The 15965-nt window shown below is 40.7% G+C and overlaps 1 protein-coding gene across 1 annotated transcript in view; it reads left to right on the top strand.

Moving 5' to 3' along the window:
- col21a1 (collagen, type XXI, alpha 1) overlaps window positions 1-15965 on the top strand; it is a 211993-nt gene that overhangs the window by 122775 nt on the left and 73253 nt on the right. The window contains exons 13-17 of the mRNA XM_039738189.1: window positions 901-954; window positions 4880-4933; window positions 11693-11746; window positions 11832-11885; window positions 13905-13958. Coding sequence (XP_039594123.1) covers window positions 901-954; window positions 4880-4933; window positions 11693-11746; window positions 11832-11885; window positions 13905-13958 — 270 coding nt within the window. The remainder of the gene's footprint in view (window positions 1-900; window positions 955-4879; window positions 4934-11692; window positions 11747-11831; window positions 11886-13904; window positions 13959-15965) is intronic.

Genomic DNA, 15965 nt, shown 5'->3' with positions numbered 1-15965 from the left:
GTCCAGAGAAGAGCGACGAGGCTGAGTCCAGGGCTACAGGGGATAAGTTATGAGGAAAAGAGCTGAGCCTGAAGGAGACGAAGAGAAGACCTGAGTGAAGTGTGCAAAATGATGAAGGGAATTAATTCAGTGGACTTGACATTATCAACTGCCAGTCAGTGTTCAGAAGTCATTAAGAAGGCTAACAGAGTGTCAGGTTATATAGCGCCTTGACGTGTGCAGTACAAGTCACAGCAGGTCCTGCTGAAGCTTTAAAACACACTGATGAGGCCTCATCTGGAGTACTGTGTACAGTTTTTGCCTCCATAAAGACACAGCAGCACTAGAAAATGTCCACAGAAGAGCGACTAGGCTAAGTCCAGGACTACAGGGAATGAGTTAGGAGGAAAGATTAAAAGAGGTGAGCCATAAGGAGATGAAGAGGAGACCTGACTGAAGTGTGCAAAATGATGAAGGGAATTAGTGCAGTGGATCGAGACGGTGACTTTAAAATGAACTCATCAAGAACACGGGGACACAGTTGGAAACTTGTTAAGGGGAAATTTCCCACAAGCATTAGGATTTTGTCTTCATACAGAGAACCACAGACACAAGGAACAAGTGACCAAGTAGTGCGGTGGACAGTAGGCCTTTAGTGACTTTCAAAACTAAACTTGATGTTGTTTTGGAATAATTAAATGGACAGGACTGGTGAGGTTTGTCAGGGTGAATGGCCTGTTCTCATCCAGATTCTTCTAATGTTCTAATTTTATAGAAATCCCTTGTGAATATTAATACATGCAGAACTTCTCTTAGAAACTGGTCATTACTGAGCATCTTTACGAGCTGGACATGCTCTGATTATATATGAAAGCATGAAAAAATGCAGTGCAGTCACCCTCTTCATTGTATGGATTGTAGGGAGAACGTGGGATTCCAGGGATTCCTGGATCACCTGGATTAACAGGAGAAAAGGTAAGACCAGGATATGATTATTACTAACATGCCTGAAAATATTATGGAGTAAGCCATAGGGATCTCTAACCTAAAAAGAGAGAGAGAAAAGACAGATCCTAATTTCTCTGAACCTATGAGAAAGGTGCTATATAAATAAAATATATTATTATTATTATTATTGAGCGGTACGGTGGCGCAGTGGGTAGCACTGCTGCCTCGCAGTTAGGAGACCTGGATTCGTTTCCTGAGTGCTCCCTGCGTGGAGTTTGCATGTTCTCCCCGTGTCTGCGTGGGTTTCCTCCAACAATCCAGAGACATGCAGGTTAGGTGCATTGGCGGTCCAAAATTGTCCCTAGTGTGTGTGTGTGTGTGTGTGTGTGTGCCCTGTGGTGGGCTTGGACCCTGCCTGGGGTTTGTTTCCTGCCTTGTGACCTGTGTTGGCTGGGATTGGCTCCAGCAGACCCCCATGACCCTGTAGTTAGGATATAGCGGGTTGGATAATGGATGGATGGATTATTATTATTACTATTATTAAGGGTGTAAGCTCGATAGAACGTCACTGACATTTAAAAGGAAAATGTGGCATTTATTGTTGAGACTCTGGCCAATGGTTTCTTTAAACTGCTAAAGCAATTGCTGAGTTGGTCCTTCCTCATGCATCTGCTCCATGGGACAGTCCATTTGTTTTGCCTGTTAAATTGGGGGTTTGCGTTTTTATTATACTATATTATATATTATATTATTATTATCCACTGCATCCACTAAACAGTATCATCTCCAGACAGAGGAGCAGCTTCAGCGACAGACTGCTGTTACCATCCTGCTCCACTGACAGACTGAGGAGACCCCACACTATGCGACTCTTCAATTCCACCCCCGGGGGGGTAAACGTTAACATTATACAAAGTTATTGTCTGTTATACCTGCATTGTTATCACTCTTTAATTTAATATTGTTTTTTATCAGTATGCTGCTGCTGGAGTATGGGAATTTTACCTTGGGGATTAATAAAGTATCTATCTATCTATCTATCTATCTATCTATCTATCTATCTATCTATCTATCTATCTATCTATTATATGGTGCCTTTCATATCTATCTATCTATCTATTATATGGTGCCTTTCATATCTATCTATCTATTATATGGTGCCTTTCATATCTATCTATCTATCTATTATATAGTGCCTTTCATATCTATCTATCTATCTATCTATTTATTATATAGTGCCTTTCATATCTATCTATCTATCTATCTATCTATCTATCTATTATATGGTGCCTTTCATATCTATCTATTATATAGTGCCTTTCGTATCTGTCTATCTATCTTAAGCACTGATTGATTTGGGAGCAGCTGAAAACTTTACCAGTTATTAAATGATCTCTTCTTCTCCTTAAAATTAAACCCAACATCTTATGTGTTGATGGTAACCCTTAGAGAAGGGATGTTATCGAATGCATGCTCCCCCCATTACTTTTCAATTGGGAGCTATCGCATTTCTTTTATTTCCAACACCATTCTTTGACTTATTCTGTAGTACCGGTGGCTTATGATCCCCCGTTCTTGTTTTGGCGTCTCTCTCGTCTCTCTCTGTCTCTCTTTCTCAGATTTGTCTTTCCGGTTGTCATCCTCGGTTAAATGGTCTTTGCAGACTGAGGTTCACGTCCCAAGTTCTCCCTGCGTGGAGTTTGCATGTTCTCCTCAAGTATGCATGGGTTTCCTCCCACAGTCCAAAGATATTTAGGTTCAGTGAACTGGCATTGTAAAATCAGCCCTTGTGTGTGTGTGTTTGTGTGTTCTCGAAATTTTATTAAACTGGGGACATTTGACCGAATACACACCAATAAGGTGGAGATGTAAGTGAAATCAAGGACCTAAAATCGAATGCCCACGAAACTGACTATTGTACAGTGATGAGAAGGTGCTGTAGATCTACCCTCCATTAAAATTCATGTACAGGTTGTTGTGAACATGTTTGGTTTCAGTGGACCGGTCGTAAGTCAATCTGTACGTAAGACGGAACGGTATACAGTATGTACTGGTATTCAAACCTGACCATACGTACAGTACTATAATAAGTCCCTTAAGTCATATTATTTGCTTGACTGTTGTGACACAATAAAACACCAAACCAGTAGTCAATGTGCACGCTGGCTGCCAATTGAATAGTGAATAAGTGACTCTTTAGGGTTCATAGATTTGTAACTCTCACTCTGAAAAACTCAGCGCCTCACCAGCCGTGAACCTCACCGCACGTCATTGTGTGCAATTACCTTCTTTACGTCCTTCTAGCTGCCTGCCATGCGCACGCGTGTGACACAATGAGCCCTAATAGATCAAAATGCCATTTCGAGGTCTCAGACCTGACTTATACGTGAGTATATACTGTAAGTTGGGGTCTGATTTTATGTTTGATTTTTCGGGTTTCAGGACCCGCGCAAGTACAGTATATATGGCTTATCCTTTTTATTCAAACCTGACCATATGTATAGTACTATAATAAGTCCTTTTTAGTCGTCATTCTTAGCACATTGCGTGAATTTTCTATCATTTATTTTTTCTAAATAAATTTTTTATTGTATTATTTTATTTCGTTATTACCGTTGCTCGCATGGGCGCCGAACCATTAACAGCTTCACGAATCTGTTCTTTATGTGTGTTTTGTTACGTCATCAGCGTGCGCCTCTCCCAGTGTTCATTGTGCTAACCGTGAGAGGAGGAATTGTACCGTCAGAGTTTGTGCACTCGTGTGTTTTAACATTGCGTCCTGTTAATAATAAAAATTAACCGATAGAGGAGTTCAGTGCGGTTCCATTACTCCTTTAGTGGCAGTTCGCACAAAGCTGCACATCGTGAGTCACAACGCAGAAGCTTTGGAGCTTAACTGGATTCAAGGCTACAGCGCAGCAGTACAGCACGTGCGGTGAACACCCGTTACAATGGCGTAACGTAAAGTCACATGCGATCGCATTCACTTACTCGTGCTGCTTGATCTCCTTTGTTTTCGTGTCGAGATCAATTGCGTTTTTCCTGTAATTGTAAGACAAATCTAACTAAAGGTAGCTGAAACCGTTGCAGGTAATAAAGTGAGATCGAGATGAATGAGTCACAAAATTTGGAGCTGGAGTAGGGAAAATTGTCGCTTGCCTTTGACCTGCGGTAGCGGTCGTAAGTCAAACGGTCGTAACACGCCTAGGTTGTAAGTCGATGACTACCTGTAGACCCCAAAATTGGGCTTCGGTGGGAAAAGTGTGTGTGTGTTCACATGGCCCTGCCCTGAATAAGGAGGTTAGGAAGATGGATAGATGAATACTATGGACATTCAAAATCTTCCAGATTGATCAAATATCCTTTGGTAAATCAGACTGTTGACAATTGTTTGTATTTTATAAACCTGAAATGTAGGCGTGATTTTTAAGAAGCCTTCCAAGTAATCCACGTCATCAACTAAAAAGGCAAAAATGCATTTTTAACACATGATATGGACTTTTGAAGAACAGGCCCAAACTGATCTTGGCTTCCATTACAAGCAGAGTCGTATCATCCAGGATGATTCCTCCTGGCAAACCTGTGCCAAATTTTAAAGATGCTTTGGGTGGGCCAAATAAGTGATTCATATTAGAAAAGATAGTTCGATATTTTCATTTAGGATAATGAACTGACTCAGCAGAAATGGAGCAGGTTTATCCTGGCAAAGCCAATAGAGACATGTGGAAAGATGAAGGAAAAGAGTGACGTCATGCCTGCTGGCTCCCTTCTCCGCTGTCACGCAGCCACGCGCCTTGGCCTCCTTCACTTGCCCTGAAGTCTGATGAATTTATTTGGACATTTTTGAGTTTCAGTCACTCGTCCTTGCCACGGCATAGAGCTGAACAAGCTCAACCTGAGGTTGCAGTTTCTATTCTGTCAGCACCTGCTGATTTTCATTTTTGTCTTTCAGGGACCGAGGGGTTCAAGAGGAATTGATGGTTTGCCTGGCATCAACGGAAAACCTGTGAGTAGAATTTTCCCTGAACATTAGAAATGTCAAACACAAACCAAAGTACACATTAGAAACACCGACGGGACACTTTTTAATACATCTTGAAGCTGGTTATCCATCCCCGTGTTTGCTTCAAATCTACCATTATCATTGAGGAACCTGAACGACCACAACCCTTCTATTACCATGAAATGCTTCAAAAGCCTCGTGAGTCGGGAGTTCGAAAAACACAGAAGACCCAAAAATTCTTTCAGAAATTGCCCTCAGTGTTGGGGGATTACCATCCAAACCCCAACTAGAAACTAATGGGTCCAGGCTGACAGGGCAGATCCAAGAGGGTGACAGGGCAGATCCAAGAGGGTGACAGGGCAGATCCAAGCAACTATAGGCCAGTAAGCTTAACAGGCATCACAGGAAAATGAATGGAAGGAATTATTAAGGATAAGACTGAGCAACACCTGGCAAGGGCAGGAGTTTGACTGAACAGTCAGCGTGGGCTCAGAAGAGGGAGGTCGTGTTTTACTAACAGGCTGGAATTCTATGACGAGGAAACAGAGTGGAGCAGATGAGATTATTGATCTGGACTTTCAGAAAGCATTTAATAAGGTGCCACATGAGAGGTTGGGCATCAAAAGAAGTGGCAGTTCAGGGTGATGTTTTTAGATGGGTGCAGAATTGGCTCAGACACAGGAAGCAGGGGGTGATGGTGAGAGGAACCAAATCAGAACTGGCCGATGTTAAGAGTGGTGACCAGCAGGGGGCAGTGCTGGGATGGCTGCTATTTTTAATAAATGTAAATGATTTAGGTAGGAATATAAGGAACAAGCTGGTTAAGTCTGCAGATGATACCAAGATAGGTGGATTAGCAGATCATTTGGAATCCGTTATATCATCACAGAAGGACTTGGACAGCAGACAGGCTTGGGCAGATGAAATTTAATGTCAGTAAATGTAAAGAATTACACATAGGAAGTAAAAATGTGAGGTTTGAATACACAATGGGCGGTCAGAAAATCGAGAGTCCACCTCATGAGAAGGATTAGGGAGTCATAGTGAACTCTAAGCTATCAACAGTGTAAAGAAGCCATTAAGAAGGCTAACAGAATGTCAGGTTATATAGCGCCTTGGTGTGTGCAGTACAAGTCACACGAGCTTTATAACACACTGGTGAGGCCTCATCTTGAGTACTGTGTGCAGTTTGGGTCTCCAGGCTACAAAAAGGACATAACAACACAAGAGAAGGTCCAGAGAAGAGCGACTAGACTGATTCCAGGGCTACAGGGGATGAGTTATAAGGAAAAAATTAAAAGAGCTGAGCCTTTACAGTTTAAACAAAAGAAGACTAAGAGGAGACCTGATTGAAGTGTTTAAAATGATGAAGGGAGTCCTGGGTACAGTTTTTGCCTCCATAAAGACACAGCAGCACTAGAAAATGTCCACAGAAGAGCGACTAGGCTAAGTCCAGGACTACAGGGGATGAGTTATGAGGAAAGGAATAAAAGAGCTGAGCTTTAAGGAGATGAAGAGGAGACCTGATTGAAGTGTTTAAAATGATGAAGGGAATGAGACCAGTGGATCAAGACGGTGACTTTAAAATGAGTTCATCAAGAACACGAGGACACAGTTAGAAACTTGTGAAGGGGAAATCTGCACAAACATTAGGAAGTTTTTCTTTACACAAAGAACGATAGACACTTGGAATAAGCGACCAAGTAGTGTGGTGGACAGTAACACTTTAGGGAGTTCCAAAACTCGACTTGATGTTTTTTTGGAAGAAATAAGTGGACAGGACTGGCAAGCTTTTTTGGGTTTAATGGCCTGTTCTCGTCCAGAGTGTTCTAATGTGCTAGAAGAATCTTTATAAAATAAAAGTTTGATTGAAACAAAAATCTCTGTAATCCAAAAAGCTCTTACGAGCACAAAATGAATTGCCTGAGAAGGCAAACCAAACCACAGAAAAACAGATTCCCCATATAAGGTGAAGCCAAAAAACAGAGCACAGGTTAAAAAAATCCAGGAAATCACAAAAGCAAAAACGCACGGCCAAACACGAGTAACACTCCACTGCCTAACGTGTTCAAAATGAACCACCAGGAACTATGGAATGCCCTACAGTATATAATGTGGAGGGCAGTTCCTGATGGTGAGTGGCAGGGGGGTCCCCGACCCTTAGGGGACCACCCACAAAATGCATGGGACGCTTAGAAATAAACGTAAACAATAAGGTACATAGTACACAAAAGGAGTATTCTTCTTCTTTGAGTCTCACACACTACAGTCTACCTAACAGACAGTCCATTATCCAGAACACCACAGGCTCACCCACCAGCATGTCCCCCTTAACAGAGATGGTTGGAAGGCACTGAAGGCACCAAAGAAATCAAAACATATCATCAGCCTTGTGGAGCAGACTTCTCTTAGGCCCTCCTCTTATCCTCTTGCCTGACAGCTCTATCCTTAGCACCCTTCTCTCATTATACTCAGCATCAATCTTCTGCACATGTCCAAACCAACACAATCTCGCCTCTCTGACTTTGTCTCCCAACCGTCCAACCTTAGGTGACCCCCTATAGTCCTCATTTCTAATCCTGTCCATCCTCATCACACCGAATGCAAACCTTAGCATCTTTAACTCTGCCACCGTCTCCAGCCCATATAACACAGCTGGTCTCACTAACGTCCTGTAGACCTTCACTGTCGCTCTTGCTGATACCCGTCTGTCACAAATCTCTCCTGACACTCTTCTCCACCCACTCCACCCTGCTTCACTCTCTTCTTCACTTCTCTTCCACACTCCCCATTACTCTGTACTGTTGATCCCAAGTATTTAAACTCCTCCACCTTCTCCAAATCTACTCCCTGCATCCTCACCACTCCACTGACCTCCCTCTCATTTACACACATGTATTTTGTCTTTGTGGTCGTACTGACCTCCATTCCTCTCCTCTCTATAACATATCTCCACCTTTCCAGGGAACATTAATATAAATAAATGGAGATAACTGGACAAAAACAGACAAGAAACACAACTTTGAACCCCAAGTAGGAGAGAAATGCTGGCTGCAACATTGCAGAAAGGAGGGTCAGGCCACACATAAAGTCCAGTCTCCCCAGCTCTCTGGGTCCTTTACAATGTGCTGGTTTGCTGAGGATGCTACGCATATCATCTGAGCTCCACCTCTCACTAACACACCGAGATAAAAGCCGGAATGTTGTTCCCAGATTTTAGTTCAGCATTTCACACCACTATTGCCCAAAAACGAATTATGAACACCTCACTCTGTAATTGGATCTTGGATTTTCTGACAGCGAGGCCCCTCAGTCATATTGTACTGGCCACAACACTTCCAAGTCCATCGTGCTGTGTACTGGAGCTCCTCAGGGTTGCGCGCTCAGTCCTCTGCTCTTCACCCTGCTGCCTCCTGACTGCACAGCCACACTCAGCTCTAATTCCATCATGAAGTTTGCTGATGACACGCCTGTGCTGGGCTGGAGAAGCAGGGGTGACAAATCAGGACATAGCAAGGAAGTGAAAGAGATGGCCTTTTGGTTAAGGGACAACAATCAAGACAAAACTTCAATTTGGAGCTCTTCTTAGGAAAATGCTCCACTGTCATAAGAAATCCTAAAACACAGTTAAATCAGACATGGCTGCCAGTAATCTGAAAACAAGAACGGAGCCTGTGTCTCCCAAATGTTGTGGGGAACATTACTCTTAAAATTATACTTAGTTACATTACTCCTTACTTATAAAAAAAAGAAAAGTTACAAAGTATAATATATATGTGGTCAGCCAGCTGCTGTACTAATTTCACGAGATTGGCTGGGTTTGCCATTGCTCCTGCCAAAATCCTGCCGACTACGCCACCTGACAGCTCCATGACACAAGAAAATAACCTGTTTATTGTCCGATGACACAAAAAGCAAAAACAAAGGGCAGCACTTAGTGGTTTGTACTTTTCCCATTTTGGGAACTTAAAGAAATGAGGCTTATTGGACTGGTTAGCCAAGTGGTAGCAGAGCTGTGGTTAGATTACTATGTTTTGTTTTTTTCCCACGTAATTCACTTTCATTTTGAGACGTTTGTTTTCCGATGATGGCTTTTAAAGCTGTAATATTCTTTATTGGTATTTATTTTTACTTTTGATTAAATTTTTCAAAGTTGTTAAAAAATGTTCACATTGTTCCATGACAATTTTTTTATGGGTGCCACCATTTTGTGGTTATATTACTATTTTTTGTTTTGTTTCAATTTTTTGTTTTATTTTCCACGTAATTCACTTTCATTTCGAGAAGTTTGTTTTCCCATGATGGCTTTTTATGCTGTAATATTCTTTATTATCATTTATTTTTACTTTTGTTTTAATTTTTTGAAGGAGTTAAAAAATTGTTTTTTTATGGGTGCTGCCATTTTGTGGTTATATTACTATGTTTTGTTTTGTTTCAATTTTTTGTTTTATTTTCCACGTAATTCACTTTCATTTCGAGAAGTTTGTTTTCCCATGATGGCTTTTTATGCTGTAATATTCTTTATTATTTATTTTTAGTTTTTGTTTAATTTTTTTGAAGGAGTTAAAAAAAAAAATTTTTTTATGGGTGCTGCCATTTTGTGTTTAGGTTACTATGTTCCATTTTAAATGTTTTCCATGTAATCCATTTTCATTTCGAGAAGTTTGTTTTCCCATGATGGCTTCTTATGCTATAATATTCTTTATTATCATTTATTTTTACTTTTGGTTTAATTTTTTGAAGGAGTTAAAAAATTGTTTTTTATGGGTGCTGCCATTTTGTGGTTAGATTACTATGTTTTGTTTTTTTCCCCCCACATAGTTCACTTTCATTTCGAGAAGTTTGTTTTCCAATGATGGCTTCTTATGATGTAATATTCTTTATTATCATTTATTTTTACTTTTGGTTTAATAATTTTGAAGGTGTTAAAAAATGTTCACATTGCCCCATAACATTTTTTTTTTATGGATGCCACCATTTTGTGGTTAGATTACTATGTTTTGTTTCAATTTTTTTTCCCACATTTCGAAATATGTGTTTTCCCATGGTGACTTTTTATAATGTAATATTCTTTATTCTTTATTTTTAGTTTTTGTTTATTTTTTTGAAGAAGTTAAAAAATGTTTTTTATGTGTGCTGCCATTTTGTGGTTAGGTTATTATGTTCCATTTTTTTTTTTTCCCACATAATCCACTTTCATTTCCAGAAGTTTGTTTTCCACTGGTTGCTTTTTATGCTGTGATATCCTTTATTATCATTTATTTTTACTTTTGGTTTAATTTTTGAAGGAGCTAAAAATTGTTCATGTCTCGCAGTGTGTATTATAATAATAGCTTTTGTTTCTTTAATGTTTTTGGGCCCAATACAGTTTTGTTTGTTCTGTTTTAAGTTTTTATTGTGGTGTTTGAAAGGTGGGGTATCTAATGGCACCTTTATTTTTTATGAAAAACTTTGGTCTACAATTATTGTTGTAAAAGTAACAGAACAAATAAAAGAGGCTTAGGGTACCACCATGGTTCCATATATTTTGAATTCAATATAATAAACGTTTTGCAGCCAAAAAAAGTGTGCCCTTTAGGACAAGGATGACAACACTTCCTGTTAAGTGCAGGCCACGCAGGAAGAGGCGGATCCAGGGGGACAGACTCCGGAAGTGATGTGAGAGGTGGTCAGGCTGTCAATCATCCGGTCTGCAGAGGGAGGACGAGAAGAGGCATTTGTATACACCTCCACCTAGTGGATGGGCATTGAATTACACCCCCAGTGTCTTTTAGCTGTCCCCCAAGGCACTCACGTTGTGTGTGACATTGTTTCCTATTGTCTGGTCCGGGATCAATTCTGTTTTGTTAGGTTTTGTCTCTTTTTGTTTTGCTTTTTTTTCTTTCTTTTCACTATTTTTTTCTAGTTTGATTATGAAGTCATCTGTTGTATAAGTTTGACTCGATGGAATGGAATATAATTTTCTTCAAATAAAATAAAAGAATTATATATTTTATTTCAGCGTTAAGTTTTTAGCCTTTTCTGCCATGCCACTTTAGGTGGCAGTTGTGGAGCTACAAGGTCAGGCCACATTCACTGGAAGTTGGGTCATGTTGGGTCACTGGAGTGGGACAATTTAAGCTGGTGTCTCACTAATCTTCTTGTCCATGATTGAGGAAACACCTCAGAATCTTCACTGTGCTTGTGCTTCCTATGGAATCTCCAGCTTATAAATGTCACCCTGTGTTTTATGACTTGGACCCTGATCTGGTAATGGGTCTTGATTTCCTGGTCTTGCTTTGTTTCTTGACTATTGTCTCTTGAGCCATCTTTTCCTTTGCTTACCTTGATGGAGTAGTACACCATGATATGCCATTGTGATTTTTCTAAGTGGTGCCATTTAGTGGTTAGATTGCTGGTAGTTGTATTCCAAAAATTCATGAGGCCTGACGTCAATGTGGCATAATGGTTAGTGCTGTGCACCTCCAGTTTGTCCGAGATCACCGATTCAAATCGAATTGCAGTGCATTTGGTTTGCGAGTCCTTTGGCTTTTGATTGAGAATTATTCCTTGTGGACTTTTGAGCTAACTTTGTTTGTTTGTGACTGCTGACTTAGTATTTGTTCTGGTGTTATGACACCAGAGGGCTTAAACAATTATTTCCATTGTGTTTTTGTTCTGCTGTCACATTATTATTACTGTGTTTCAGTTGCTATGATGTATTGGATGGTCAATTTCTCTAACCATGAAATGTTGTTTATGGAATTTCCTTTTCTTTTTTAGGGTGAGAAGGGAGAGAGAGGCTCTCAAGGGTTTCCGGGACCATCCGGACCACCTGTATGTATCATGACAACTGCAGAACATTGAATTACTCTTACTGGATTTGTATTAGGAAAATGAAATTCTGTTTTTTCTGTTCTAGGGACACCCTGGACTTAATGGTCAAAATGGAGCTCCTGGAAATCCTGGAGAAAAGGTCTGTGGATTATTCAGTGAAATCTTTTACAGTGGTCTTTAGGTGATCGTCCATCTGATATTTGGACTACCCAGCAACAAAAGCATTGTTGGCAAAGGCTTCTTTTAGTCTTAATAACACTCACAAATGTCAGTAAATTGTTTATCCTCTCCTGGCAGCACTTCCGAGTGTGGCAAAAGTGCTGCAGTCCAGGGCTCCGGAACTGTCCAGGTGACCCCTGGTGGTGGCTACTGGTCCCAGCAGGGTTAAGCTTCTAAGCGCCAAGCCCGTGGCCCACAATACAGTCCAGGGTGTTTGCCCTCTCGTGTTCCGGGTGGAGGTATTGGTGTGAACATGTACTCTCCCCCAGGTCCTTCCATCAGAAGGGCATCCCGCACCCACCACACGACAAACCAACTCAGGAACCCAGATTAGGACGGCGGGTGACACCTCAGCACCACACCAATTCAAATGGAATGGAACTAGTGGGAGGTTTTTTATAGTGGCTGGAGTGCCCCAGTTTTTTCCCTGCAAGCTGGTGGGCCAACATGCAGGGCTGGATGCAGATTGATGTCGTACCCAGGACGGAACAATTGCAGGTTAAGGGCCTTGCTCAATGGCCCAGCGAAGTAGAGTCACTTTTTGCCGTTTACAGGATTCGAACCAGCAACCTTCCTATTGCCAAGTGTAAATCCCTATAGCTTCAGAGCCACCACACCGCCCCCTGACTCAGGGATCTCTAACTCACAGAGGTCTAAAACATCGACATTTATCAAAATGTTGAAAATTTAATTTTTGGACGGTTCCAATAATTTCCTTTTGAGAAAGTAAATTGGACTCGGGGTGGTCTACTATGTCGTGATTCATCAAAATCTTGAAATCAAATTTTTGGATGATTCCAATACTTTACCTACGAGAAAGTAAATCGGACTGAGGGAGGTCTAAAACGTTGAGATTCATCAAAATCTCGAAATCGAATTTTTAGACGATTCCAATACTTTATCTACGAGAAAGAAAATTGGACTTAGGGAGGTTTAAAAGGATCTCAAAATCAAATTTTTAGGCGATTCCAATACTTTCTCTACGAGAAAGTAAATCGGACTGAGAGAGGTCTAAAACGTCGAGATTCATCAAAATCTCGAAATCAAATTTTTAGGCGATTCCAATACTTTCTCTACGAGAAAGTAAATCGGACTGAGGGAGGTCTAAAACGTCGAGATTCATCAAAATCTCGAAATCAAATTTTTAGGCGATTCCAATACTTTCTCTACGAGAAAGTAAATCGGACTGAGGGAGGTCTAAAACGTTGAGATTCATCAAAATCTCGAAATCGAATTTTTAGACGATTCCAATACTTTATCTACGAGAAAGAAAATTGGACTTAGGGAGGTTTAAAAGGATCTCAAAATCAAATTTTTAGGCGATTCCAATACTTTCTCTACGAGAAAGTAAATCGGACTGAGGGAGGTCTAAAACGTCGAGATTCATCAAAATCTCGAAATCAAATTTTTAGGCGATTCCAATACTTTCTCTACGAGAAAGTAAATCGGACTGAGGGAGGTCTAAAACGTCGAGATTCATCAAAATCTCGAAATCAAATTTTGAGGCGATTCCAATACTTTCTCTACGAGAAAGTAAATCGGACTGAGGGAGGTCTAAAACATCGAGATTCATCAAAATCTCGAAATCGAATTTTGAGGTGATTCCAATACTTTCTCTACGAGAAAGTAAATCGGACTGAGGGAGGTCTAAAACGTCGAGATTGATAAAAATCAAATTTTAAAAATCAAATTTTTGGACGACTCGAATGCTTTCCCTATACGAGAAGGTAAAAATGGAACGCCGTATATGGAGCTATATACATATAAACCGATCAGTCAGCCTACCCCTGAGTTTAACCTCAATAAATGTACCAATGGTAAATGTGACATCATTGATGAGGAGAAATAAGAAAAAAAATAATAGTATTGTTTTTCTTGATATTCACAGAATTAGGTCATTTTGTAATTCTTTTTCTATTTTTAATTTCTATGATTATAGGGTGAAGTGGGACTCCCTGGAATGCCGGGAAGGGATGGATTACGAGGACACCCTGTGAGTATTTTCATTGTCATCGGCTTTCTTTGCTTCAGTACTGTGTCGTGGTTAATGTCATTTGTTTATGATATGGCAATGGATCGTTATGAACCTCCATCTATCCATTTTCCAACCCGTTGAATCCGAACACAGGGTCACGGGGGTCTGCTGGAGCCAATCCCAGCCAACACAGGGCACAAGGCAGGAACCAGTCCTGGGCAGGGTGCCAACCCACTGCAGGTTATGAACAGTTTAATTCCTTATTGTGAACAATGAGTGACCACCTAATTGAACTAAATCAACTATAAAAGGAAACACAACAGTGTTATGAAAGTAGTGGCTGGTATGTCTTTCCTGTGCCCTACGGTGAGCTCTCAAGTGTTGTCACAAAGATGGCCAAGAGAAATCTAACGTTTGGGGCAGCCACCTGTATAATATGCCCTGGCTGCATATGGGTATTTTTTTGTGAGTTGTGTTCAGAACTGATTTGAGTTTGATAACATGGTGGCTTTAAAGGCCGTGACAGGAAGTGATGTCGTCGAGACCAGAAGTGATGTCATCAGATGCATCAGTACCTAGTTGGATTTCCCGCGGATGGTCTGCAGAAGACGGAGAGAGAAAGTTAGTCGGCGGATAGCTCGCCACCCCCTGGTCTGGTGTGGTACTACTATTATTTAGCCCTCTAGCTGCCTCCCAGTCGAACGTGTGTGACAACATCTACTTTTATTCATTTTTTTTCAGTTTTCAAAATTTTACAATTCAAATCATGATTGCTTATCGGTGGTTGTTGCATAAAAGATATCTGAGTGTTTGTTGAGAAAGTACAAGTTAGCAGGGAGTAGAAGAGAACATTTAAACATCTAACATATTGACTTTAATAGATGTGATATGCAACAGTTGCACCACAAACATTTGTAATTATAAAAAGTATTGCATTTATCATTTCAAAAGATGGTACATCACAGACGTTAACGATGCTTTTATGAGTCCCATGCCTAATGGCGTATAGCAGAGACGTGTGCATAGCATTTGTAATTCCTACAGATGGCACATCCCAAATGTTTGTGGTGCAGTTTACAGACTCTTCCAATCCAATCTAATGGAGCTTGAGAGGCTCTACAAGGACAAATTGGATGAACTGCCCAAATCCAGGGGTGCGAGGCTTGTAGAGCCTTACCCAAGTTGACTTGAAGCTGCAACTGCTGGCTTAAGGGGCTTCAACAAAGCACTGAATTAAATATCGGAATAGTTTTAGGAATGAGAGATTTCAGTTTTTGATTTTTAATCAATTTGCAAACCTCTCTGAAAACATGCTGTCACTTTGTCACTCTGGGTTATGAAGTGTACATTGATGGGCAAAAATATCAAATTGTTTCCATTTCAAATTAAATTTACAACATAATTAAAAAGTACAGAAAGTGAAGGGGTATGAAAACGTTCGGAATCCACCGTATGACTTGAACCAGTCCAGTCCAGTCCAGCACTCAGGACTCCAAATGTTTAGAGGCAACAAGGAAAGTGGACTTTAGTTAACCTTATTGGGGTCCTGAGATAGGAATGGAGGACAGGGAAGCCAACCAAGCACAATCCGGTGACATTTTTGACCGGGTGTGACCTTGGTGTGGTGACAATTCAGTTTAAGCTTGCAGTACTACAATGGGCACGGTGGCATCACTGAGCACAGAGCCCAAAGTATTCAAAGCCTGCTGGGCCCGAAGGAACTTCAGAAAGTGAAGTGAGACGTTAAGGTGGGGCGGACGAGAGCCAGCGTGGAACTCAACTTAACAAAAAATAGCAATTATGCAAGCATGGAAGCAGGCCAACACAAACAGGTCGTTTTTATCCTTTTTTTCTACCAATCATTTGAATGAAAAAAAAAAAAGAAATTTTAAGAAAAGGCCTAAACTTTTCAAAGCAGCAGAATATTAGCAGAGAATGGTTACTTTCCAACATTTTCCAGAGCGTGCTCACTTCATAATCCCCTCAAGATATATAAATTTCAAGTTCCAAACATCTGTATCAGTT

Source organism: Polypterus senegalus, chromosome 16 (assembly GCF_016835505.1).
Source record: "Polypterus senegalus isolate Bchr_013 chromosome 16, ASM1683550v1, whole genome shotgun sequence".
NCBI lineage: Eukaryota > Metazoa > Chordata > Cladistia > Polypteriformes > Polypteridae > Polypterus > Polypterus senegalus.
The sequence above is the reverse complement of the archived record's forward strand: the minus strand, read 5'-3'. Positions and strand labels throughout refer to the sequence as shown.